We start from the raw sequence: 25051 nt of genomic DNA, 5'->3' as shown, positions 1-25051 counted from the left end.
TCCACTGAAACCATCCAGCACACAGTAGCAGGGGGCAAGAATGGCACAACCAAGTTGCAGGAATTGTGTACAGGAACATCTGTGCTGAGTATGGATTGGACACTCCCAAGTCCAAATGGGAAACACCCGTGAAGGTAGTGGAGAATGGAAAAGCACAGATCCTGTTGGGACTTTCAAATACAGACTGATAAGCAGGTACTGGCCAACCAACCAGACATAGTAGCACTGGACAAGGAACAGAAGAAAGCAACAGTAATAGATGTGGCAATCCCGAAAGACAGTAACATCAGGAAGAAAGAATATCAGACTCTGGAGAAATACCAGGGCTTGAAAGACCAGATAGAAAGGATGTGTAAGGTTAATTCCAGAATAATCCCCATGGTGATAGGAGCACTTGGAGCTGTGACAGCTGGACTGGGAGAGTGGCTCCAACAAATCCCAGGAACAACATCAGAGATCTCAAACCAGAACAGCGCGCTACTAGGTACAGCAAAGACATTGCTCTGAACCCTCAAGCTGCCAGGCCTCTGGTAGAGGAGCCGGGATTGAGGGGAAAAAGTGTGTGACTGTGAGTGTTTTAAATTCAATAAATACAAAAAAAGTAGCAAGGTAGTGATCATTGGTTAAATTTCCATTCAGAAATCCAATGGCAGAGGAAAAGAAGCTGTTCCTAAATCATTGAGTGTGTGCCTTCAGGCTTCTGTACCTCCTCCCTGATGGTAGCAATGAGAAGAGGCCCTGGGTGACAGGGGTCTTTAATGGTAAATGCCACCTTTTCTGATACATCGCTCCTTAGAGATGTCCGGGATGCTACGGAAGCTAATGCCCATGATGGAGCTGAATGAGTTCACAATTTTCTGCAGCTTATTTTGATCTTGTGCAGCGTCCCCTCCCCTCCCCATACCGGAAAGTAACAAAGCCAGTTAAAATGCTCTCCACAGTACATCTGTAGAAATTTGCGAAAGACTTTGGTGACATACTAAGTCTTCTCAAGCTCTTATGAAATATTGCAGTTGTTCTGCCTTCTTTATACCTGAATCGATATGTTGGGAGGAGGATATATCCTCAGAGATGTTGACACCCAAGAAACTGAAATTGCTCACTCTTTCCACTTCTGATCGCTCTATGAGGACTGATGTGTGTTCACTCGTCTTACCCTTTAAGTCCACAATCAATTCGTTGGTCTTACTGATGTCAAGTGCAAGGTTGTTGTTGTGACACCACTTAACTAGCTGATATATCTTGCTCCTGTACACCTTCTCATCATCATTTGAAATTCTACCAACAATAGATGTGTTGTCAGCAAATTTATAAGTGACATTTGAGCTGTGCCTAGCCATACAGTTATGGGTGCTGAAGGAGTACAGCAGTGGGCAAAGCACACATCCTTGAGGTGCACCACTGCTGATAATCAGTGAGGTGGAGATGTTACTTCAGATCCATACAGACTGTGGTCTTCCATTGAGGAAGTCAAGGAGCCAGTTGCAGAGGGAGGTACAGAGGGCCAGGTTTTGGAGGTTTTTGTTCAGAACTGTAGGAATGATTGCGTTAAGCTCTGAGCTGTAGTCAATAAACAGCATCCTGACATCGATATTTGTATTGTCCAAGTGATCCAAGGATGCGTGAAAAGCCAGTGAGATCGCATCCACTGTTGACAGGCAAATTGCAGTAGGTCCAGATCCTTGCTGAGACAGGAGCTGATTCTAGCCATAAACAAAGCAATTCATCACCGTAGATGTTACAGGATGACAGTCATTACAGAAGTTCACCGTGCTCTTCTTGGGCACTGTTATGATTGTTGCCCTTTTGAAGCAAGTGGTAACTTCTGACTGTAGCAATGAGAGACTGAAAATATCCTTGCACAGGTTTTCCAGGTACCCCATCAGAATGTGTGACCTTACAAGGGTACACCCTCTTAAAAGACAATCTGATGTCAGCCTCCAAGACAGAGATCACAGGGTCACCAGGTTCTGCAGGGATCCTAATAGCTGTAGTTTTATTCTCCCTTTCAAAGCGAGCATAAAAGGCGCTGAGCTCATCTGGGTGTGAAGCATCACAGCCATGAGGTTAGGTTTCACTTTGTAGGAAGCAATGGCCTGCAAACCCTGCCCTTAATATAGCCCTTCATAAGTCACACTTGGCCTTGTTGTATAGTGCTGGATCATAAGAATTAAATGCCATAAATTCTAGCCCTTAGCAGTCAATGAATCTCCTAGTTCATCCATGGGTTTTCATTTGGGTATGTATAGTAGTTTTCGTAGGTACACACTGATCCACACAGGTTTTAATGAAGGTGACAACTGTGGAGTCGTCGTTCAGACTCGAAGATGAATCCCTGAATATAGTCCAGTCTACCAACTCAAAGCAGTGCTGTAAGCACTCCTACACCTCCTTTGTTCATACCTTCTCGGTCCTCACTACTGATGCTGCAGCCTTCAGTCTCTGCCTATGCTCAGAGAGTAGAAGTACAGCCAGGTGATCAGACCTTCCAAAGTGTGGGCGTGGGATGGCACAGTAAGTGCTCTTGATGGTGGTATAGCAGTGGTCCAGTGGGTTGGTCCCTCAGGTTCCGCAAGTGATATATTGATAATAGCTATTTAGAGACTTTTTCCAGCTGGCCTAGTTAAAATCCCCCAAAATGATTGGAAAGGCATCATACCTGTTGATTACATTGCTCAGTTCACCTGTTTGACACGACCCTGAGGTGGGATGTACACCAAGACGATGGCTGAAAACTCCCGCAGCAGATAAAATGGACAACGCTTGATCATGAGAAGGAAATCTCTTTAGAACCGAGATGAGGAAAAATTTGTTTAGCCAGAAGGCGGTGAATCTGTGAAATTTATTGCCACAGGTGGTTATGGAGGCCAAGTCATTGGTTATATTTAAAGTGGAGGTTGATAAGTTCTTGATTAGTAAGGGCGTTAGAAGTTATGGGGAGAAGGCAAGAGAATTGAGTTGAGAGGGATAATAAATTGAATGACTGGCAGAGCAGACTTGATGGGCCGAATGGCTTAGCTATGCTCCAATGTCTTAAGGCCTTATGGAAATCTGTTCTTTTCAATTTACGAACCAGTGTGTCTGTGGGATGGAGGATGAGGGGTGGGCCACAGACACCCGAGGAACCAAAGCTCACAACGACTGATAACCAGGAAGCAGAGATCACTCAGCTATCTGGTTGGCCAGGACCCAGCAAAGACTAGCGGCAAGTGTGACAGCCAACCAATCAGAACAATGAGCCAGATCAATATAAGCGCCAGCACTCGGCAGAAACAACACAACTGCGCACTGATGGTGTCATCTCGACTGGCGACGAAACGTCTGCAACCTAACCTCCAGGCTTGGCGAACAACCCTACAAACAAATTTGTTCTTTTCTTTCTTTATTTAGTGAGATACAGCATGGAGTAGGTCCTTCTGGTCCTTCAAGCCACATCACCCAGCAATCCCCCAATTTAACCCAAGCCTAATCACAGGACAATTTACAATGACCAATTAACCTAACAAGCGATATGTCTTTGGACTGTGGGAGGAAATGCATGTGGTCATGGGAGGGGGAGATGGGTACAAACTCCTTACTACCAGCAGTAGTAGGAATTGAACCCAGGTACTATAAAGCGTTACGCTTCGGTACCATCCCACTAAGTTTTCATCATTTGGACCATAAGACATTGAAGCAGAATTAGGCCATTTGGTTAACCTCATAATTAAGGAAATTTGATGATCCTTCCAAATTCATAACTTCCTTCCTAGCAGTGTTATCATGTGCATTCTGAGGTTGTGCCCTCTGGTCTAGACTCCCCCACTATAGGAAACATCCTCTCCACATCCACTCAATATTCGAAAGGTTTCAATGAGATTCCCTCCTCATTCTTCAAAACGTCAGTGAGTTCCAGCCAGAGCCATTAAAGGCTCCTCATACATTAACCCTTTTATTCCCCGGAACATTCTCAGATAAGGGGCCAGCCAATGCCTTGTGAAACCTCGGCGCTATATTCTAGTCCTTTTGAAACTACTGCTAACATTTTACTTACCTTCCTTACCACCGACTCAACCTGCAAGTTAACCTTTAGGGAATCCTGCACAAGGACTCCGAAGTCCCTTTGCACCTCTGATTTCGGAATTCACCCACCATTTAGAGATAGTATATACCATCATTCCTCCTACCAAACTGCATGAACATATACTTCCCTACACTCTATCCCATCTGCCGCCTCCTTGTCCACTCTCCTGATCTGTTCAAATCCTTCTGCAGACACCTTGCTTCCTCAACACTGCCATTTCACCTATCTTTGTATCACCCACAAGCCTGGCGACAAAAATCATCCACTGCATCAATTAGATCATTAACATGTAACATGAAAAGTAGTGGACCCAATACTGATCCCTGCAGCTAGGTAGACAAGAGATTCTACAGATGCAGGAAGTAGAGTAACACACACAAAATGCTGGGCAAACAGCAGGTCGGGCAGCATTTATTGATGGGAATGAACGATCGGTGTTTCGGGCTGAGACTCTCCCTCACCATCATTCACACTTAAGGAGCTGAGTGGTCTACTCTTGCTCTTGTTGTTTTTTTTTTATTTTTATATTCCAAAAGAGTATTGCATCAAAATGTTCAGACCACCACTTCAGTCCCTTTCCCCGCAGAAATTCACCACCACTTTGCGCTTTGCGGAATACAGAGTAAGCAATACATGGCAAAAAGAGCCTTCACCCGAGGCAACTGTGCTGACCATGATAACAGTTTAAACTGTATATCTGCCTGTACATGATCTATCCATATCGTTCCATTCCCTGCAAGTCCACCTGTCTACCTATACGCTTCTTAAACACCGCTATCATATCTGCTGCCACAACCACCTCAAACAGGCACCTGCTGCTTGGTATAAAAATCCTGCCCAAAATCTCCTGGAGACTTCTCCTCTCTCACCTCAGAACTGTACCCTCTAGTACATTTCCATCCTAGGAAAAAGACATTGTCTTCCTTCCCTGCAATTCAGGGGTATGGTGTTATAATGGTTAAGTTATTGGACAGCCACTTCTGGTCTATGCTTCCACTGGCGGGAATCCAATGAATTTAACTTCTGAGTAATTTAAATTCAAGTAATGAAATAAATCTGGAATTTAATATGCTCTTCTCAGTAATAGTAATCGTAAAGCTGCTGGATAATCACAAAACCCCGGCTGGTTCACTGATAGAGGGCCAATGAAGAAACCCATCACCCTTGCCTTTCTGGCCCATATGTGATTTCATGCACATCCATCTAGCTGACTCATAACTGTTTCCTCAGCCTGTAGTCAATTTAGGAATAGATAATAAATACAGCCATTGCCATCTTTACCTTAAGAAGAAATAGGAAAAAAATCCCACAGGCTTCAAACTTCTCAATAAGATTCCAATAGCACTTATTTGGCATACACAAAAAAATCCCATCACCCTCATCAACTTTTTCTGAATATCTAAAAAAAATCATCAAATCACTTAGATATACACTCAGTAGCCACTGTATTAGGTACACCTGCTTGTTAATGCAAATATCTAATCTGTCAATCATGTGGCAACTCAATGCATAAAAGCATGCAGCCATAGTAAAGACCGGACATTAGAATGGAGAAGAAATGAGATCTAAGAGTCTTTGATTGTGAAATGATTGTTGGTGCCAGATGGGGTAGTTTGAGTATCTGAGAAACTGCTGATCTCCTTGGATTTTCAGGCACAACCGTCTGGAGAGTTTGCAGAAAATGGTTGAGAAACTAAAAGCTTTCAGTGAGTGACAGTTCTGTAGGAGAAAACACCTTGTTAATGAGAGAGGTCAGAAGAGAAATGTCAGAATGGTTCAAGCTGACAGGAAGGCGACAGTAACTCAAATAACCACGCATTACAACAGAGGTGTGCAGTAGAGCGTCTCTGAACACACACTTCGAATCTTGAAGTGGATGGGCTACAGCAGCAGAAGACCACACCGGGTTTCACTCCTGTACCTAATAAAGTGCCCACTGAGTGTAGTTTATTTACCCCCCAACAAATCACACGGGCTCTCCTTGACCATCCTACATCATTTGGAATGAAAATTTAGTTGACCCTGATTATGGTCCTCAATAACTTTCATCATCTAACTGGCCTATCGTTTTCTATTCTTTCCTCCCTCTCATTTCTGATTCAGCACAACAACTTCAGCAACACCCCCGAACTGTTCTCATAGGAAATGAAGATGGAAGGGTATTGTTAATTCCACTGCTTTTTCAACTTCTTCTTCTATCTAAAAGTCTTGAATGCATTTTATTTGGACCAGGTGACTATTGTGAGGAAACAGATTCAATAGGTCTCAAAGGCGAGGACTCTGGACACAGTCTTGGTAGTAAAGGATTTTATTTACAGAAGGCAAACTTGTGAAAATGGCAACAGAAGCAACACGCACACAATTTACAGTAGTCGGATTAGCAATAAAACACACGTGGACAGTTAATAAAATCATGTGGGAACAAAGTACATGCGCGCGCGCGCGCACACACACACACACACACACACACACACACACACTCACACACACAACCAAGGGAAAAGTCACTACGACACCCGACACCCTTGACTCTGTGTGGGCACGGCTCTTATGATATTAGGGACGATACCCACACCCCTAACCCTATTCAATGCACAACTCACCAATGGCAGGGTGGTCCCTCGGAGGTAGCAAAAAAAGAGAAAGGGTCAAGCACATGTGGCTTCCTTTATAGTGCAGCAGGGCTGATGAGTCCAGCCCAGGTGATTCACAGGGAAGCCAATGGCTCGGTGCCAGCAGGGTTAAGCTGATTACAAAGGCCAATTGCCCGAGGTCAAGTACAAGCCTAATTAAAGGGGCCAATGGTTAGGTGTGCATTGATGGGCGAGGAGGGGTCAAACCTTGATTGGCAGGTGGCGTGTCTTCTGACCAGGTAAATGGGAGGTGTTGTCACGAGACAGTCACGACCCCTCCAATACAGTGACTTACCAACTTTCAATAATGCTAATCATCCAATATTCATTCTCTCTATTACTATTTTAGTGTAAGACTCTTACTGTATACTGTTGTACTAGCTGTCTATCTAGTCGGGATCTGCCATGTGCAGTCCCCTATGATTTACTCTATCTATCCCAATTATCCTTGTCTGGATCTGAAAGGCTGATTATGTTGGCTCAGGTAGCCCTCATTCAAAATTCAAAGTAAATTTATTATCAAAGAACATATATGTTACAGTTATACTAGAGATTCATTTTTTGTATGCATTTATGAAGCCAAAGAGTGCACCTCAAGAGGCAACAGAGTCTCAAGTGATGTATTCAAGTCAGGCTGTCAACCCCACCCACAAAACTCCGCTGACAGCCTTTGACAAACAATAAAGCCTTGCACGCTCCCCCAGCTTTGACCTGTAAGAGTTGCCAGCTACTAAATCATTTAAATATGTTAAATAAAATATTAATAATAAAGATTTCAAAAGTAAAGGTGGATCTGTAAACTTGAAAATATTGTTAAACAATAAACACACTACTGCAAACACAAATAATGCAACTTTACTTGTGATCCCATTTCCTTCCCTTGAAAGGTAGAGAGCTTATGGATAGAAATATGTAAATCTCAGCAAACTTTGCGTGGCCATTTGGATGTTCTGTCCAACAGCAGATCACAGCCTGGAAATCGCCTGCATTTGTGTAGCAGATCCGAAACCTAACCAACACAATGCTAAAATCAAAGTGGAAGCCAAATTCTGCTTCCTTTCTGATCAAAAACTGTAAAGTATTTTATAATAATTAGCCACATCCTTTGTCCCTAAATGAAGATTTCTCCTTGGACTCTTTCTAGGCCAAACTGTTCCATTAGCCAACCACACACTATTTTTATTCTGGGATTCAAATTAAAGTCAAATGTTAATATTCAATCTGTCCATTAAATTAAATATTTCAATCCTTCCTGTACTTTATGGAATATTACTTTTATTAAAAAGCCAACATGACATTTATTCTGAGTTACCAGTTGTTCTTTTGTTTTTTTTTGGCAATCACAGCATACTGTACATCTTCCCAGGAAAATATTTCTTGTGTAGTTGAACCACAATTGCCATTTGTTTTTTTTTAAACCAGCTCAATTATTCTGCTAACAAACCATCTACTGTGGACAACTCCCCCCCCCCGCCCCGCCCACAACCTGATTATAGATAAATCAACCAGGAGGAATACCATTCCTAAATCCACTCCTCAAGACCCGTATAAATCATCTATGTTTGAAGAAAATAACTAAAAACACAGCAGGCATGCTGGCTTCCTGAGCTCCTGGAAGAAGCAGGACTCCTGAAGACAACCGCAACATCTTAAAAGACCTAGCTCAAGATGTCACCAGATGTTCACGATGGGGGGAGCATGGGATTGCAACATGCATGTTTATTTTATCAAATGTGAACAAATTAACATTTCATTCAAAAAGGGTGGGAACCCCAGTTTTAAATTACAAGCAATTTTAGTCAGGTATTCCACTTCCCCTAGCCTATTTCCCAGAACTTAGTCCAAGATTGCTCTGCTCCTTCCTTGTTTCCTGCAGCATCTGTGATAGCAGACATCCCACCTCCAGAAATACACCCTTGAAGAACTCTCTGAATGCAACAATCCCTAGAAGATCAACTCTTCAGAGTTTGTTTCCTGATTTCCGATCTTCACCTCATGCTCCCAATCACACACTGTTTCCATTCAGGTTCAAGGTTTTCATTATGCAGTCGTATTTTCCCTGGCTTGTGTTAGGACCACTGCTCTTTCTGTTACACTGTACATCAATGGATTCAGCGTGATTATAAATTCAAAGTAGGCACATGTACCAATTCTGCATTAGTATTTTATGAGCAATGAACATGTTTTAGGAGCAGCAAACACCACAGATGTAACACTGCTGAAGCTGCTTAATCAGTGGACCAATGTATCCCCATCCTTGTGTCTGCCATATTATTTCAGGATGTCTGGACTTTCAGTGCTCACTACAGAGTCACTTTAAAAAAATGCTTAAGTAAAGCAATAAAATAAGCCATTCATTATGAAATACAAAACCTCTGTTTCAGTCTCGCTTAATTTAGATGCATAGACACAAACCTCTTTCTACCTACTACGTTGTGGAATACACCAACTAAAGATTCAGTAGTCAGCAATACAATTTATCAACAGCAGAATGCATTTAGTGGAGACATTGTTTCATAGTTTGTGGAAATGAATCATCGTGAATATAAAACTGTTAGAGTAGGATGTAACCTCACTTTAAGTTCTTGATGAAAGATTACCACTTGCCTCATGTACTAGAAGATTTGTTCCTAAGAGCGTATGCAGGATAAAGGCAGAGGGCATGACATTTCAAAATGACTTCATTTGATCTATATCACTACTTTAATTTCTCACAATTTAAATAAAACAGCACTTTAGAAAACAAAAGGACTGTATTAAAAGTGACACTGCTTCCTCTGTACTATTCATAACATTCTATTTACCATACGTGCTTGGTCTATGTAAAGCAATGGTAAATTTACACAAATATTTATTAGTTCAAAGCCTTTCATTCTTCTCTGGGGAACTTTAGCCTGCATAACTGATTCAGTTTCAGATTCATTTATTTATCACATGTACATTACATCAAAGAATACTGTGAAATGTGTCACTTACCTTAACAACTAATACAGCCAAGGATGTGCTGGGGACTACCTTCAAGTGTTGCCACACATTCTTGTGCCAATATAACATGCCCACAATGTTTAGCAGAACAACAAAATACCATAACAGCAACAAAACAAAGATTCAAAACAAGCCCTTTCCTCCCTCCCACTCACACACACAGGCAGGCCTCCAACCTGGGACAGGTCGCCTCTGGAATCCCTGACCCAGACATCCCACCTCTCCTGGAAGCTCTGGGAGTCTCCCGCAAATTGATGGTGCTACCTCCCTGAAATGAGTTTTTGCAGGGTGGGATATCTGCTGACCCCCAGACCTCTTAGACATTGGGCCTAGACTCAGGGTCGCGGGCCTAGACTCAGGGTCGCAGGCATCAAACCTCCTGTAGTAACTTCTACTTTGAAAGGCACACTCGACAACTTCACACCCATAGAAACAACTTTATCTCGAACGTCAAAACCGTTATGTATATACAGAGGCTTTCACAACCCGTACGGCATGGCAGGAACACTATATACAAACACACAGGAAGTGAAAAAGAACGGAAGTAAAACCCCCCATTATCCTAATTAGTATTAACTTACTTTTAATAATGCTCACACTACAGCACTTCTCCCCCTTTAAAATCCAACATCCCCAAAAGCAGTGGTGTTATTAACTTGCGTACCCCTGAAAACTTATACTAGTATCTCAGCAACAGTTTACCAATACAAAACATCTGGAAACCATGACAGATTCAACATTCAATCTAACAACAACAAAAAAGCAACTGTCCCGTCGAAGATTCAGTCTGTCTGTGATCTGTGGTCTGTGCACTACCCCCGGTGACCCAGCAGGCACCGCTGGTGAGGGTGTTTTGGGTGGATCTGGTTTTGGAGGCGGGGTCTGTGTGAGAGGGGTCTGTGTGAGAATGTCCATCCTCCTCAGGGGACCCCGACCCCTCTGCCAGTGTCTCGCCCTCTGGCAAAGTCGCTGGTGGACCTGCCCCACCGTAGTCTGTCTCACAAATGGAAACTCCATGGAACTGTCTGCCTCTGAGCCGGTATCATGTTGCAGGCGCACATGGTCCTGATGTTTGTGGAAAACACGCCCATCAGTCAGCTTAACAACATAGGAGACGGGACCACTCTGCTCGAGAATAACCCCAGGCAGCCATTGCTGATTGTTTCTCAAATAGTCATTGCCATCCGGTTTTAACTTTCTCTCTCGCACATGTTGATCATGTCCCTCCTTCTGCTTTTCCTGCTTTCTCTCCACTTTTGCCTTCACGTCTGGGCGCAGCAGGTCCAATCTTAACTTGGGGCTATGCCCGATCAGCATCTCTGCGGGAGTGCGGGCAGTCATAGTCTGTGGTGTGAGGCGGTATTGAAACAGGAAATGTGAAAGCTGAATGCTAAGAGTCCCATTGTCATCCGCTTCAGGCTTTCCTTCACTGTCTGAACAGCCGCTCAGCCAAACCATTGGAGGCTGGGTGGAAAGGGGCCGTCTGAATGTGATGAATGCCATTCTGCTGCATGAACTCACTGAACAGCTCACTGGTGAACATTGGGCCATTATCAGTGACCAGAGTGTCAGGCAACCCGCGGACTGCAACCACTTGCCTAAGTTTGTCTATGGTTGGGGGGCGGTGATCTTGTGTCCCAGGAAAGTCACACTCGATGCCAGGAACACACATTTTCCGCATTTCAACCGCAGCCCTGCGTCTGAGAGCCTCTACAGCACCCGTCCTAAATTAGCCAGATGCTCCACCTCCTCGCCCCCGTGATCAAAATATCATCAAGGTACACTGCTACGTGTGGAATCCCTTGCAGCAAAGTGTCCACTGTCCTTTGGAAAATGGCAGGGCTGGATGCCACTCCAAATACCAGGCGATTGTACTTGAATAATCCCTTGTGTGTATTAATTGTGATGTACTCCTTTGAATCCTCATCGAGTAGCAGCTGATGGTAGGCATGGCTCATGTCCAGCTTTGTGAACAGCTTACCCCCAACAGGGTTGCAAACAGGTCATCCACCCGTGACAATGGGTACTCCTCCAGCCTAGAGACCTGATTCACAGTAAGCTTATAATCCCCATATATCCTCCGTTTTGTCTGCCTTCAAAACTGGGACAATGGGAGCCGCCCACCTTGAAAACTGGACAGGCACAATAATACCCAGCCTCTGTAAACGTTCCAGCTCCTCCTCAACTTTGCCTTCATGGCATAGGGCACCAACCTGGGCTTAAAAAAAATGTGGCGTAGCCCCAGGGTCAACATGGAGTTTTACTGTCACGCCCTTCAGTGTGCCCAGGTTGTCCCTGAAAACATCACTGTACCACTGCAGAATGTCCTCCGTCATGTGTGCATAGTTAATTTCATGCCAGTTTAGCCAGATTTTGCAAAGCCAATCGCGACCCAAAAGACTGGGTCCCCTGTCCTTAGCTATCACTAGCCTGGCTTCAGCCTTCTGACCCCCGGCTGAAATGTCCACATATAACACCCCTAAATGAGGTATGGGCTGCCCCGTATAGGTCCTAAAGTTTGAGCTTTGACAGTCTAATGGGAGGCAGGTTGGACCCCCATGTCCTCCTGTAGGTCTCCTCACTAATGACCAATGCAGTAGTCCCCGAATCAATCTCAAACTTAATGTCCTTTCCCCTGACAGTGACTGGCATAATATGGTTCAGGTGGTTCTTCATCTGTTTCCACTGCAAACATGTTATAGGCACACGCTGCCTCTTCATCTGCTTCTTCTAGATGGTGTGTGGCTGCCTGAGCCTGTTGAGCTTTCCCCCGCCCAGGCTTAACTTTACCCTTTGAACTTCTGCACTTTTTAGCTAAGTGTCCCTTTTTGCTACAAGCATGGCAGACAGTGACTTTGAATTTGCAATCATTTGCATAGTGCGTACCTCCACACCGGAAACATTCCACCCGCTTTGCCTGTTTACCAGTCTCCATCCTGACTTGGTGCACTGCCAGCGACTGCGACCCCCCCCCATGTCCTTTCTGGATATCCTTGACATTATTTGCAGCCAGCTCCATGCCTTGGGCAATCTCTAAGGCTTTCTTGAAAGTCAACGGTGGGGTTTCCCCTAATAGGCGGCGTTGTATGCCATCATTATTAATGCCGCATACCAATCGATCACGGAGCATGTCATCCAACACCGCTCCGAAATCGCAATGCTCTGACAGCTGCCGAAGCTCGGCCACGAAATTGGCCACAGACTGAAACGGCTTCCTGAAACGGCTGAGAAACCTACACCATTGGACTATCACAGAAGGTTTCAGATTGTTGTGGTTCCCCACGAGCTTGATCGGTTCGTCATATGGAATGTCCCCCCGTTTCCGCGTTACGGCTAAATTCCTTATAGGCTTGTAAGTCTTTGCTCCACACACACTCAGGAGAATAGAGTGCTTCTTAGCCTCCTCAGTAATTCCATTAGCACAGAAAAAGTGTCCCAACCTTTCCTCATACTCCGGCCAGTCCTCGTTTCCTTCCAGAAATTCCCTGATAGTTCCAAACGTAGCCATCTGAAACACGAAGCTCCCGTTCGAAAAACGTGCCAATACATTCACAAAGCCAGTTTACCTCGTCACCAAAAATATGTAGTAACTTCTACTTTGAAAAAGGCACACTCGACAACTTCATGCCCAAAGAAACAACTTTATCTCGAACGTCAGACCGTTATGTACACACAGAGGCTTTCACAACCCGTACAGCATGGCAAGAACGCAATATACAGAGCACCGGAAGTAAAACCCCCCCCCATTATCCTAATTAGTATTAACTTACTTTTAATAATGCTCACATTAAAACACCTCTGACTTCCGGAAACATCAACCCAGCGGCTTTAACTATTCGGTCTCAGGTTCCAAGTTTTATCTTCAACCTTTGGGCCTCAACTCCAGTCTCACCTTCACTGACCTTCGGACTTCGACCTCTGGTATTGACCACCTGACTCACCAATCACAGGACTTTGAACTCTGCCTTAAATTCGGGACTTGCACAGACCTCTGCCCGGGAACTTGCCAACCTGGGGTGGGGTGGGGGGGGGGGAAAGAGGGGCAAGAGTCACCAGTCCTTGTGTCTCTTGCCCCGACAGACCTCTGATCCTGGAACTCACCAACCGGAAGGTTCAACCAATGGTGTCACCGAGGTTCAGACATGGCCCAAGTGCAGAGTGAGAGACACTAAAGTGGGCTGGTATTTCACAGACTTCAATGCAAGCAATGTTAAAGGGAAAAAGAAAACAATAAACACTAGGCCAAACAGGGCCGTTGACTAAAACAGTCAAATGGAAAACAAAGCCTACACTGCGGCTGAAAAGAACAACTAAAAATAAAACGAATACCGCTAGTCTTCCAAGTCGGTTGACTCAACAGTCCAATTTCTCAGGCAAGGCGGAATGCAGATAACGAAGCTTAGCTATGTCCAAGTCTCGACAAATACTATGACAGAATGAATGGAGTTAAATACTATCACAATGAAATGATAGCTGAAACGTACATATTCACAAGCACAATTGCCGAATCCGTGGTTGTGACAGGACCCCCCTCTCTAGGCACAGCCCCTGAGGCGCCACAGACTGCTTTTCGCTGGAAGTCACGAATGAAGGACTTGTCCAAGATGTCCTTCAGTGACGCTGGTAGTATGTGCCATGGTGTGCGCTGCCAATATCGGAGCCAAAGACTTCCATGTAGAGACAGAAACAAGAGCTTACACAGAGGTAGCTCAACCAAGTGACACCGTGAGACAAATCATTCTCAAAATGAGGACCCTCCATTTGGAGCTAATCCGGCATTTGCTTCAAAAATAAAACTAACACAGAATCTAATCTTAACAAAACAAACTTAAACTTAAACCAAAAGCACCAGAAACCGCAATACAAAGGACGAGTCACTGGAGAAAAACACAAGGAACTCTTAAACCATCAAACACCATTAAACAACAATTAACCAATTCAGGTGCTCCAAAAACCTCAGAACCCAAATGCTCTCCGATGCCCTGCGCAGGCCCGAAAAAGTCACTACAGGACCCCCCTCCTTATAGCTTGCACTTGATGGCTCAGGAAGACCTAAAGACGAGATCAGGAATGACTCGAGAGACCTGGGGAACTTGAGACGGAGGGAGACTCGGGGATCCAGAGAGACTGAGAGACCGGGGAATCCCCAGAGACCTGGAAACCCCAACAGACTGAGAGAACAGGGAATCCCAACAGACTGAGATCAAGAAAACTCGGGTGAGGCCCAGAGGGAGGCTTGGGAGTCCTCCAGATGGGGAGGACATTGTAAAGCCCTAAACACATTAAGCCTTGGAAACGATCGGACAAAGAAAACCCTGGGAACATAGAGAAAAGTCCTTGTGAAACCTTGAAACCAAGAGAAGGAACCTTTTCAAATCTTGTTCACAGTGTTTTATCTTTCACAATTTTTTTCCAGAGACAATTAGGATATACTTCTATTTTACAGATCAAGACAGCATAGACAGGTTTCTTTCATCACTAAACTAGGTGGTTCTCTGTAGATCTGTTTAATTTGCTACACGGAAGTTCAATTTTCCCAGTCTGTACCATGACTTTCATCAAGGGGTTAAAATATTCTTGATAGGGTTACTTTACTTGTGCCTTAGCACACTCCAGCCAGGGATCAGCTTTTGGACTCGTGTTGCCCTTAACGCATTTATTTGACTTTGTTGGGTCTACGTTTTAAATGATTTGTTTGTAACTGTTTTCTAGTTAAACTTAAAGGTTGATAATTATGTTACAGTATAACAAAGGTAAAATCATTGTCTATGGTATATCGCAGCATGTGATGAGGTCACCTGCGGTTTCACACGTCTTATGTGTAACCTCCGGTTCGGGAAGGTGTAAAGGCGGGTGCCAGGTGTCCAGCATGATCGTAAAGAGCTCTGTGTCTGCACATGAAGGAACATTATAGAAGCAACGCCGTAAGTTCCTACGAATGTGTTTGAAGTAAAAATATTAACGTGGTTTCTGTTAAGGAAGCGGCGGTTTGGGTGGCGCACGTGACGGCTTTTCAATTTACTTTATACTTTATTGCCGCCAAACAATTGATACTAGAACGTACAATCATCATAGCGATATTTGATTCTACGCTTTCCGCTCCCTGGGTTACAAATCGATAGTAAATATTAAAAATTTAAATTATAAATCATAAATAGAAAATAGAAAAATGGAAAGTAAGGTAGTGCAAAAAAACCGAGAGGCAGGTCCGGATATTTGGAAGGTACAGTCCAGATCCGGGTCAGGATCTGTTCAGCAGTCGTATCACAGTTGGAAAGAAGCTGTTCCCTAATCTGGCCGTATGAGTCTTCAAGCTCCTGAGCCTTCTCCCGGAGGGAAGAGGGACGAAAAGTGTGTTGGCTGGGTGGGTCGTGTCCTTGATTATCCTGGCAGCACTGCTCTGACAGCATGCGGTGTAAAGTGAGTCCAAGGACCAAAGATTGGTTTGTGTGATGTGCTGCGTTGTGTTCACGATCTTCTGCAGCTTCTTCCGGTCTTGGACAGGACAACTTCCATACCAGGTTGTGATGCACCCTAGAAGAATGCTTTCTACGGTGCATCTATAAAAATTAGTGCGGGTTTCAGGGGACAGGCCAAATTTCAAACGCAGGGTGGGCTCAGGCCCGGCGGCAGTTTGACGGGATGCCCCTTGCTCCCTATTCGGGGTGGCTGGAGACACTTGCTAAAAGAAAATAGCGTGCGTGGTCTCCAGAATGAAACAGACGCTGTATATGTTTGTATTTTTTTATCAACAGTTTTCACCATACAATGTTAATGTGGAAGAGTGCACAGTAAATGGTTAACCTTACTACGACTCTGTCTTCATTGGCTCTGGTTTAACTTGGTGTTTAGTCAGAGTTTCAACGCACTGCATGAGAACACTACAGAGTAGGACTCTTCCAGAATTTACACCATCGATACGAATGATGATTTGTTGAACCAATTGATGAGCTTGCTTGAAGCACTCATTTGTTATGCAGATCTGAGTCACAGGACCACAAAGCTGGGAACCTGGGTACTTGTGACTTGAAAAGCTTGGAATGGACACTGGAGAAACTTAATGTTGACTAGAGAAGCTCAGTATGTAGACTCGGGATTCTCGGAATGTAGAGTTAGCACATGCACTGAGAATAGAAGGCACCCTCTCCTCAAGCCACCAATGTTAAAACGTCACTGTTCAAACTTAGTTGGGTCCATTACCTGGCAAGATCCTTCTGTCACACTGGAGACAGAAACAAGAGTTCATACACAGGAATTCCAACGGAATATTGTTGCTGCGACGAATCATTCTGACCAATGAATCTCCCGGCCAAGGTCAGCAGCTCTCTCTCCGCTGGGTCCATCTTTGCGTGGTCGAGACTTGCAGTCACCTGGTACAAACATGGCCCGATTGCGAAGTGAGTGACACTGAAGCAGGTCGATATTTCACAGACTTTAATGCGAACAGTGTTAAAGGGAAAGAAAACAATAAACACTAGGCCAAACAGGGCCGTTGACTAAAACACTCAAATGGAAAATGAAGCCTACACTGCAGCTGAAAAGAACAACTAGGAATAAAACAAATACCGCTAATCTTCAGAGTCAGTTGACTCGACAGTCCAATTTCTCAGGCAAGGCGGAATGCAGATAACGAAGTGTAGCTATGTCCATGTCCAAGTCTCGACAAATACTACGACGGAATGACTGGAGTTAAATACCATCACAATGAAATATTCACAAACGCAATTGCTGAATCTGTTGCACTGCTGAATCCATGGTTGTGACAAATGGTCTTTGACTTCCGGATTCACCGACTTTCCATAACCGTTCACCTATGTCATCAACACTAACCATCCTAATGGACAGCAGCAATGTCTCCCATGCTCCCCTTCATGGCTGATCTCTTGCACCTCTCCCCATTTCCCCCAATTCCCTGATGCTCGTAAGTCCAAAAAAAAACACACATTAGCTTCATCAATATTCAGCCATTAAATATCTACAGAACCTTAATGACATACAATCCCCTGCTTAAAGAAATTTTCCCTTGCCTCTAGATTAAGTGGACAATCTTTGTTCTGAGAAAAGTTTCTCAATTCTAGGCTCTCCACTGAGAAGTAATAACTTCATGGCATCTAATTCTTTCAAGGAGGAATTATTTGCATCTATTGAGATACTTGTAAAGCTCAAGGATTTTTGCACATACCTCCCTCCTACACCCTTGGAGGTTCTTCTAATTATTACTTACCATCATAATTGACTTCAACTATAGTTTGAATAGATTTAATCATTGTATCCCTGCTCAAGCAAACAAAAATCTTCATCATTAACAAAGGATCCATCCATTCCCTCAGCCAAATTATTACTTGAACCAAATTGCCAACATTTTGTTGGTTTGGTTGTAGCAGCAGAGACATGCAGTGATATCATTACTCATGGCCGGAAGTCACAGTATAAATATATATTCACAAAATGCTTCTTTCTGCATCAATCTTCTAATGAACTACTGTAGGTGTTGGTGCAGCATTAGCAGTAGAATGGTAATTCTGCAGCCACTTCTTGGGATGTTATAAGGAACTTTGCACCCATGAGGAACCACGCAGCCACAATGTACCAACAAGAAGATGTACAGTGTGGAAAAGGATCAAAAAAATGCATCCTTGCTTAAAAGTTTGCCAAAGCAATATTCTGGAGCTTTAGCACTAGCATTATAACAAAACAACACTTACTATCTGATGTTCAACATGCAGAGATTGCATAGGACTTGGAAAAGTACTCACAGGTATACCATTGGTTCCTGATTTTCCTGGTTTGCCACGTTCTCCCTTTTGACCCTAGTAACAGAATAAACATTGGGGTCAATTGGTCTGAATACATCAAGCCTTATTACCAAAAAGCTCCTTCATCCTTGTTACTCAATATAGGCAGGAGAGGCTCAGAAGCGAGAGGGTTAAAATTAAAGTTATATTTTCCTTGAATTGATGCCTCCAAAAATAAAAGAACTTTTGACGAGTTTCCCACTTAGTTTCTTGCCTGCCTTAGATTAAAGTGTCTGGTTGCTTTTGCTGGAAGTCTAAGTCTGACGCTGACTTCCCTGCTACCTGCTACAATCTGTGCCTGTTCTACAAGATCTCCTTCTGAAAGGTTAAATCAGGCAGAAGAATAGGGCTATACTTTCTGTATCACACAGTATGTGACCATTGAATGTAACCTACTAACTCTATTTCCTCATTTTCCCATCATCTCTCCTCTCTCATGTGCCCAATTAACAGTTCCTTGAGGGTTAAGGTTCAAAGTTTCATCATGGTCTGGTACAGCAATTCCAATGCACAGGATGCAGGAAGCTGCAGAGAGCAGTGGACTCTGCCTAATACATATTGGCACCTCCTTCCTATTGGTAGTATCTACAGGAGATCCTGCCTCAAATACCCCACTACCCGGGCCACCCCATATTTTTGCAGCTACCATCAGGGAAGGAGTACAGAAATCTGAAGTCCCACACCATCAGGTTCTTTCCTTCAACTAACCAGCAAATCCCTAATCAGTACAGTTTAGCAACGCTGTGATCACTTTGCACTAAAATGGATTTTTATTTGTTCTTTGGGATACCAGTTGGGGTAGGTCTTACACTGGGATCAGTAGGTCGATAAGGAGTGTGGTAGAACAAAAGGATCTGGGAATACAGGTCCCTAATTCATTGAAAGTGGCGCCACAGGTGAACAGGTTAAAAACAACTTTTGGGACATTGACCTTCGAAGATCTAAGTACCGAGTACAGGAGTTGGGATGTAATGCTGAAGTAATACAAGACATTGGTGAGGCCTAATTTGGAGTATTGCGTGCAGTTTTGGTCACTTCTCTGCAGGAAAGATGCAAGTAAAGTTGAAAGAATACTGAGAAAATTTACAAGGATGTTATCGGAACTGGAGGACGTGAGTTGTAAGGAAAGACTGAATAGGTTATAACTTTATTCTCTAGAACATAGGAGATTTAAGGGAGATTTGAAAGAGGTTTACAAAAATTATAAGGGGCATAAATAGGGTAAATGCAAGCAGGCTTTTTCCACTGAGGTTGGGTGAGACTACAGCTGGAGGTCATAGGTTCAGGGTGAAAGATGACATATTTAAGGGGAACATGAGGCGAAACTTCTTCACTCAGAAGGTGGTAACAGTGTGGTACGAGCTGTCAGCACAAGCGGTGGATGTGACTTCGATTTCAATGTTTAAGAGAAGTTTGGATAGGTACATAGATAGGAATGGGTATGGAGGGCTATGGTCCAGGAGCAAGTCAATGGGACTAGGCAGTTTAAATGTTTCAGCAGGGTCTAGATGGGCTGAAGGGCCCATTTTGTGCTGTAGTTTTCAATGACTATGACTCTGTTTTCCGGTAAAACTGTGTATGATTTATGTTTTTCTTGTGAATGTTGCTTATATGATGTTACGAGTCTGTGAAGCTGCCACAAATATTTTTTTCCCATTGCACCTGGCCAGACCTGTACTTGTGCATATGACGATAACCTCTATAAACCCGAAGATGGTCTGTACTCCCATTACAAATAAGAACGCTGTCTCCCAACATGCACTACTTTGTGTGACAAGATTTTCCACAGAACGCATTGACAAAACCATAAATTCAGCCAAAGTTACATCTCAATACACAAGGGATGAGTTATCAGATGTGGATGCAAGTGGCAACTGTGAACTTACTTTCAGTCCTTGTTGACCAGGAATACCAGGTGGACCTGCTGGACACTCACAAACTGTCTTGGGAACCATTCTGTCAGGTGGACACTAATCAAAAATTTAAAGAAGAAATTTTTAGCCTAAGGCACGTCTTATGCAAGCACGAAAACTGCCATTTAAAAATGTTTTAAACTTAATGTTCATACTTCTTAAAGCACATTGAAAATGTACTCACCCTCTCATCATCCTAAATAAAAGGAAACAGAAGAAAATTTAGTTCTGTAGTTAGAGATTCAAAGCAGCTGATATTTTAGTGACAACAAGCACACCTCTAAAATATCCCATTGCTTCATGATATTCTGAAGTCAAGATTTCCTCAAAAATATTTATATGTTAATGATGATTTGAATAACTTCCTGAAATCATCAATTTTATGCAGCCATTTTTGAAAACTAATTAATTTACCATGAAAGCATATTTTTTTTTGTTAGGAATTTGATGTCCTGATTAGTGGGAAGTTCGCATCCACAGATGCGCTGGGCTGTCCACACCACTCTTTGCGGAGCCCTGCGATTGAGGGAAGTACAGTTCCCATATCAAGCAGTGATACAGCCAATCAGGATGCTCCCAATTTTGCGCCTGTGGAAAGGATTTGGGGACTCATGCCGAACTTCTTCAACTGTCTGAGATGAAAGAGGTGCTGTTGTGCTTTTTTCACCACGCAGCCTGTATGCACAGACCAAGTGATGTCCTTGGTCACGTGTTTGCTGAGGAACTTGAAAGTCCCTTCTATGCAAAACATTTTCTCTCCCCACCAACCCCCAGCCTCCAATTGGGTAGAAGATACAAAGACCTGAAAAGCACATACCACCAGACCCAAAGACAGCTTCTATAAAGCTGTTATAAGACTGTACCTCTTGTACCTTAAGATGGAATCATGACATGACCTCAATCTATTTCATTGTGGCCTTCCATCTTGTATGCCTTCACTGCACTTTCTCTGCAACACTATATTCTGCATTGTTATTGCTTTTTCCTGGTACTACTTCAATGTACTGATGCAGTGAAATGATCTGTATGGATGGCATGGAAGACAGTTTTCACTATACCTCGGTCCACGTCACAATAATAAACTATCAACTGCAGAGCTTGCTATGAGAATCCTATAAGAACAGAATAAATATCCAGCAAAGAGAATAAAGAGGGTCACATCTTACGTCTATCTGTCGCTGCGGGTTTCAACAAGAAATTGGATGAGAGAATGAATGGGTAACAAGCTATGAGGAAAAACCATGCAGCCCTTTGAGGATGTGTCACTTAGATGATCTCTCCTGTCATGACTTTCAAATATAGTTTGCAAAGCTTCATTTTTTCCCCTTTAATGACTTTAAGGTAAAGTAATATTTTTTTATTGTAAAATAAATTTTATTGTAAACATCACTCTGAGTGAAGACGTTCCCATGATTTTTATTCTAAATTTACCTCTGTAATAGACGGGTGTCATGGGGCTCTTATGCCTTGGTTTAATGGAAGCAATAGATTTTGGTTACCATTCCATCAATAATAATGAAAGGATTTAAATGAGAATTTGGTCATCAGTGAGCAGATCAACCTGGTTTAAGACTGGTGTAATTTATCCCCCTATCTACTCTCATGAAATATGCCACCTCTAATCCTGCTGGCTCTTCTATCATTTTCGTTATTCTTTTACATGTAGGATTAATCCAATATCTTGGAGTGTTCGTTTTTCTCTCCAAGTAAGATCATAACGTTTGTAGACATACATTCTCACTTGGATTATTTCTGTGATCTTGCATTTAATTGTTCTGGCTGAATGTCCCAGCTTTCTAATAATTGGTTTCAATTAATTGACCAGATATGAATTTCATTCTCAGGTTTCCTGTGCTTACAAAACCTTATAACATATCTAATTCAAAACTTTAGCAAATTGGACTAATTTGGAACCAACTTTAATTTCCTCATAACATCTGGGAATTGGAAATAGTAACAATGAAAATGAGCTAGATTTCAAACTTCACGACGTATGTCAGTGATATTAAACCCAAGTCTGATTGTCAGTCTCTTATGTTCTAACCATTTTGTTTAACCACTCCCATTCCTGCAAATTTTAGTTTAATTACAAAAAAAATCAAGTAGAATTTCCAAAGAAGCTTCTGGCAACCAAAATATGTAACATTGTAGGCACATATTGTGAGGGGATCCTAAAGTACCCCTATTAACTGTGCTTTTGAAAAGAGAGAGAGAGAGAGAGTTATTTAACAGCTTGTTTGTATGTTTGTAAGAGAGAGAGAGAGAGACTGAGTTATTTAACAGCTTGTTTGTATGTTTGTAAGAGAGAGAGAGAGAGAGAGACGAAGATTAACGGTTGGACTGTCACTTTAAGGCACTGGAAGTAACTTTGGATTTCTACTGAGTTTGGAGTTGGAGACAGCACCGAGCAGCTTGAAAGTTGTTATGGTGACTGAAGGCAGGTTGTGGATATTTGTTCAAGGACAGTTCGCCTACGTGCATTTCTTCACAGAGAGGAAGGAGGAGATATTTGAATGACAGGTGGTACCCAGTACGGTGAGATAAATAGGAGGTCAGATGATACAGACCTCAGACACATGTTTGGACACTGAATGAGCATTGTTGTGCCTGCAGGAAAAGTGGGTTTTGGAGGATCGATCAGGAGGATCGATCCATCGCTCTTGCAGTGGAAGGAGGAAAAAGGGGTTGACTGGTGGGGAGTCCACCCTCACCTGGGTGATAGCTCCACCACAGAAAACCGGTCCCCTTTGTTAAAGTCACAGTTGGTGACATGTAAAGGATTTCGAAGGACAACGAGAAGATCTACGGCATCAGCTCACCTGAAGACTCAAATCTCTCCCTCTCTCTCTCCATCACTACTCAACTCAATACCACAAACTGAACTGAACTTTACTCATCATCGTAAGACTATATCTTTTTACCCCTAGACTTAAAGAAGCTTGGTTTTTCATACATATATTTCCACACTTACTGATATACATACATACACACACACACATATATATATATAAGCAACACACATCAAAGTTGCTGGTGAACACAACAGGCCAGGCAGCATCTCTAGGAAGAGGTACAGTCGACGTTTCAGGCCAAGACCCTTCGTCAGGACTAACTGAAGGAAGAGTTAGTAAGAGATTTGAAAGTGGGAGGGGGAGGGGGAGATCCAAAATGATAGGAGAAGATAGGAGGGGGAGGGATGGAGCCAAGAGCTGGACAGGTGATTGGCAAAGGGGATATGAGAGGATCATGGGACAGGAGGCCCGGGGAGAAAGACAAGGTGGGGGGAGGAACCCAGAGGATGTTCGATGTTCATGCCATCAGGTTGGAGGCTACCCAGACGGAATATAAGGTGTTGTTCCTCCAACCTGAGTGTGGCTTCATCTTTACAGTAGAGGAGGCCGTGGATAGACATGTCAGAATGGGAATGGGATGTGGAATTAAAACGTTTGGCCACTGGGAGATCCTGCTTTCTCTGGCAGACAGAGCGTAGGTGTTCAGCAAAGCGGTCTCCCAGTTTGCGTCAGGTCTCGCCAACATATAGAAGGCCACATCAGGAGCACTGGACACAGTATATCACACCAGCCGACTCACAGGTGAAGTGTCGCCTCACCTGGAAGGACTGTCTGGGGCCCTGAATGGTGGTAAGGGAGGAAGTGTAAGGGCATGTGTAGCACTTGTTCCGCTTACAAGGATAAGTGCCAGGAGGGAGATCAGTGGGGAGGAATGGGGGGGACAAATGGACAAGGGAGCTGCATAGGGAGCGATCCCTGTGGAATGCAGAGAGAGGGGGGAGGGAAAGATGTGCTTAGTGGTGGGATCCCATTGGAGGTGGTGGAAGTTACGGAGAATAATAAGTTGGACTAGTGAGAGAAAGAATGTGTGTATAAAAATAAATAACGGATGGGGTTAGCGAGAGAAAGAATGTGTGTATAAAAATAAATAATGGATTGGGGTTAGCGAGAGAAAGAATATGTGTATAAAAATAAATAACGGATGGGGTAGTGAGCATCCGTTATTTATTTTTATGCACACATTCTTTCTCTCACTCTCCTTTTTCTCCCTCTGTCCCTCTGACTATACCTCTTACCCATCCTCTGGGTTCCCCCCCCCCTTGTCTTTCTTCCCGGACCTCCTGTCCCATGATCCTCTGATATCCCCTTTGCCAATCACCTGTCCAGCTCTTGGCTCCATCCCTCCCCCTCCTGTCCCACTTTCAAATCTCTTACTAACTCTTCCTTCAGTTAGTCCTGACGAAGGGTCTTGGCCTGAAATGTCGACTGTACGTCCTAGAGATGCTGCCTGGTCTGCTGCGTTCACCAGAAACTTTGATGTGTGTTGTTTGAATTTCCAGCATCTGCAGAATTCCTGTTATTTGTATGTGTGTGTGTATATATATATATATATAATCATTGCTAACCTGTTTGATTTATCTACTTTTATATTACTGTATTGTGTAGTTACTAATAAACATTATTAGTTTAAAGCAATACTAGACTCCAAAGTGTTTTCCATCTCTGCTGGTTCTTAATTCCCGTCATGGGGTACATGACAATATAAAAACATTTTAAGAAATCATGGGCCAGATTTGCAATAGGTGCTATTGCACTGTATCCATCTGCCTATGTACTGATCAATAATTATTCCAATGCCATTCATAAAGCC

The 25051-nt window shown here is 43.3% G+C and overlaps 1 protein-coding gene across 1 annotated transcript in view; it reads right to left on the bottom strand.

The window, feature by feature from the left end:
- Positions 1-25051, bottom strand: part of LOC134339989 (collagen alpha-1(XXI) chain-like) — a 258137-nt gene that overhangs the window by 145963 nt on the left and 87123 nt on the right. Inside the window, exons 8-9 of the mRNA XM_063036872.1 lie at positions 20363-20446; positions 18438-18491 (exon numbers count right to left, since the gene is read on the bottom strand). Coding sequence (XP_062892942.1) covers positions 18438-18491; positions 20363-20446 — 138 coding nt within the window. The remainder of the gene's footprint in view (positions 1-18437; positions 18492-20362; positions 20447-25051) is intronic.

The sequence above is a fragment of the Mobula hypostoma genome, chromosome 1 (genome assembly GCF_963921235.1).
Source record: "Mobula hypostoma chromosome 1, sMobHyp1.1, whole genome shotgun sequence".
Classification (NCBI taxonomy): domain Eukaryota; kingdom Metazoa; phylum Chordata; class Chondrichthyes; order Myliobatiformes; family Myliobatidae; genus Mobula; species Mobula hypostoma.
The sequence above is the reverse complement of the archived record's forward strand: the minus strand, read 5'-3'. Positions and strand labels throughout refer to the sequence as shown.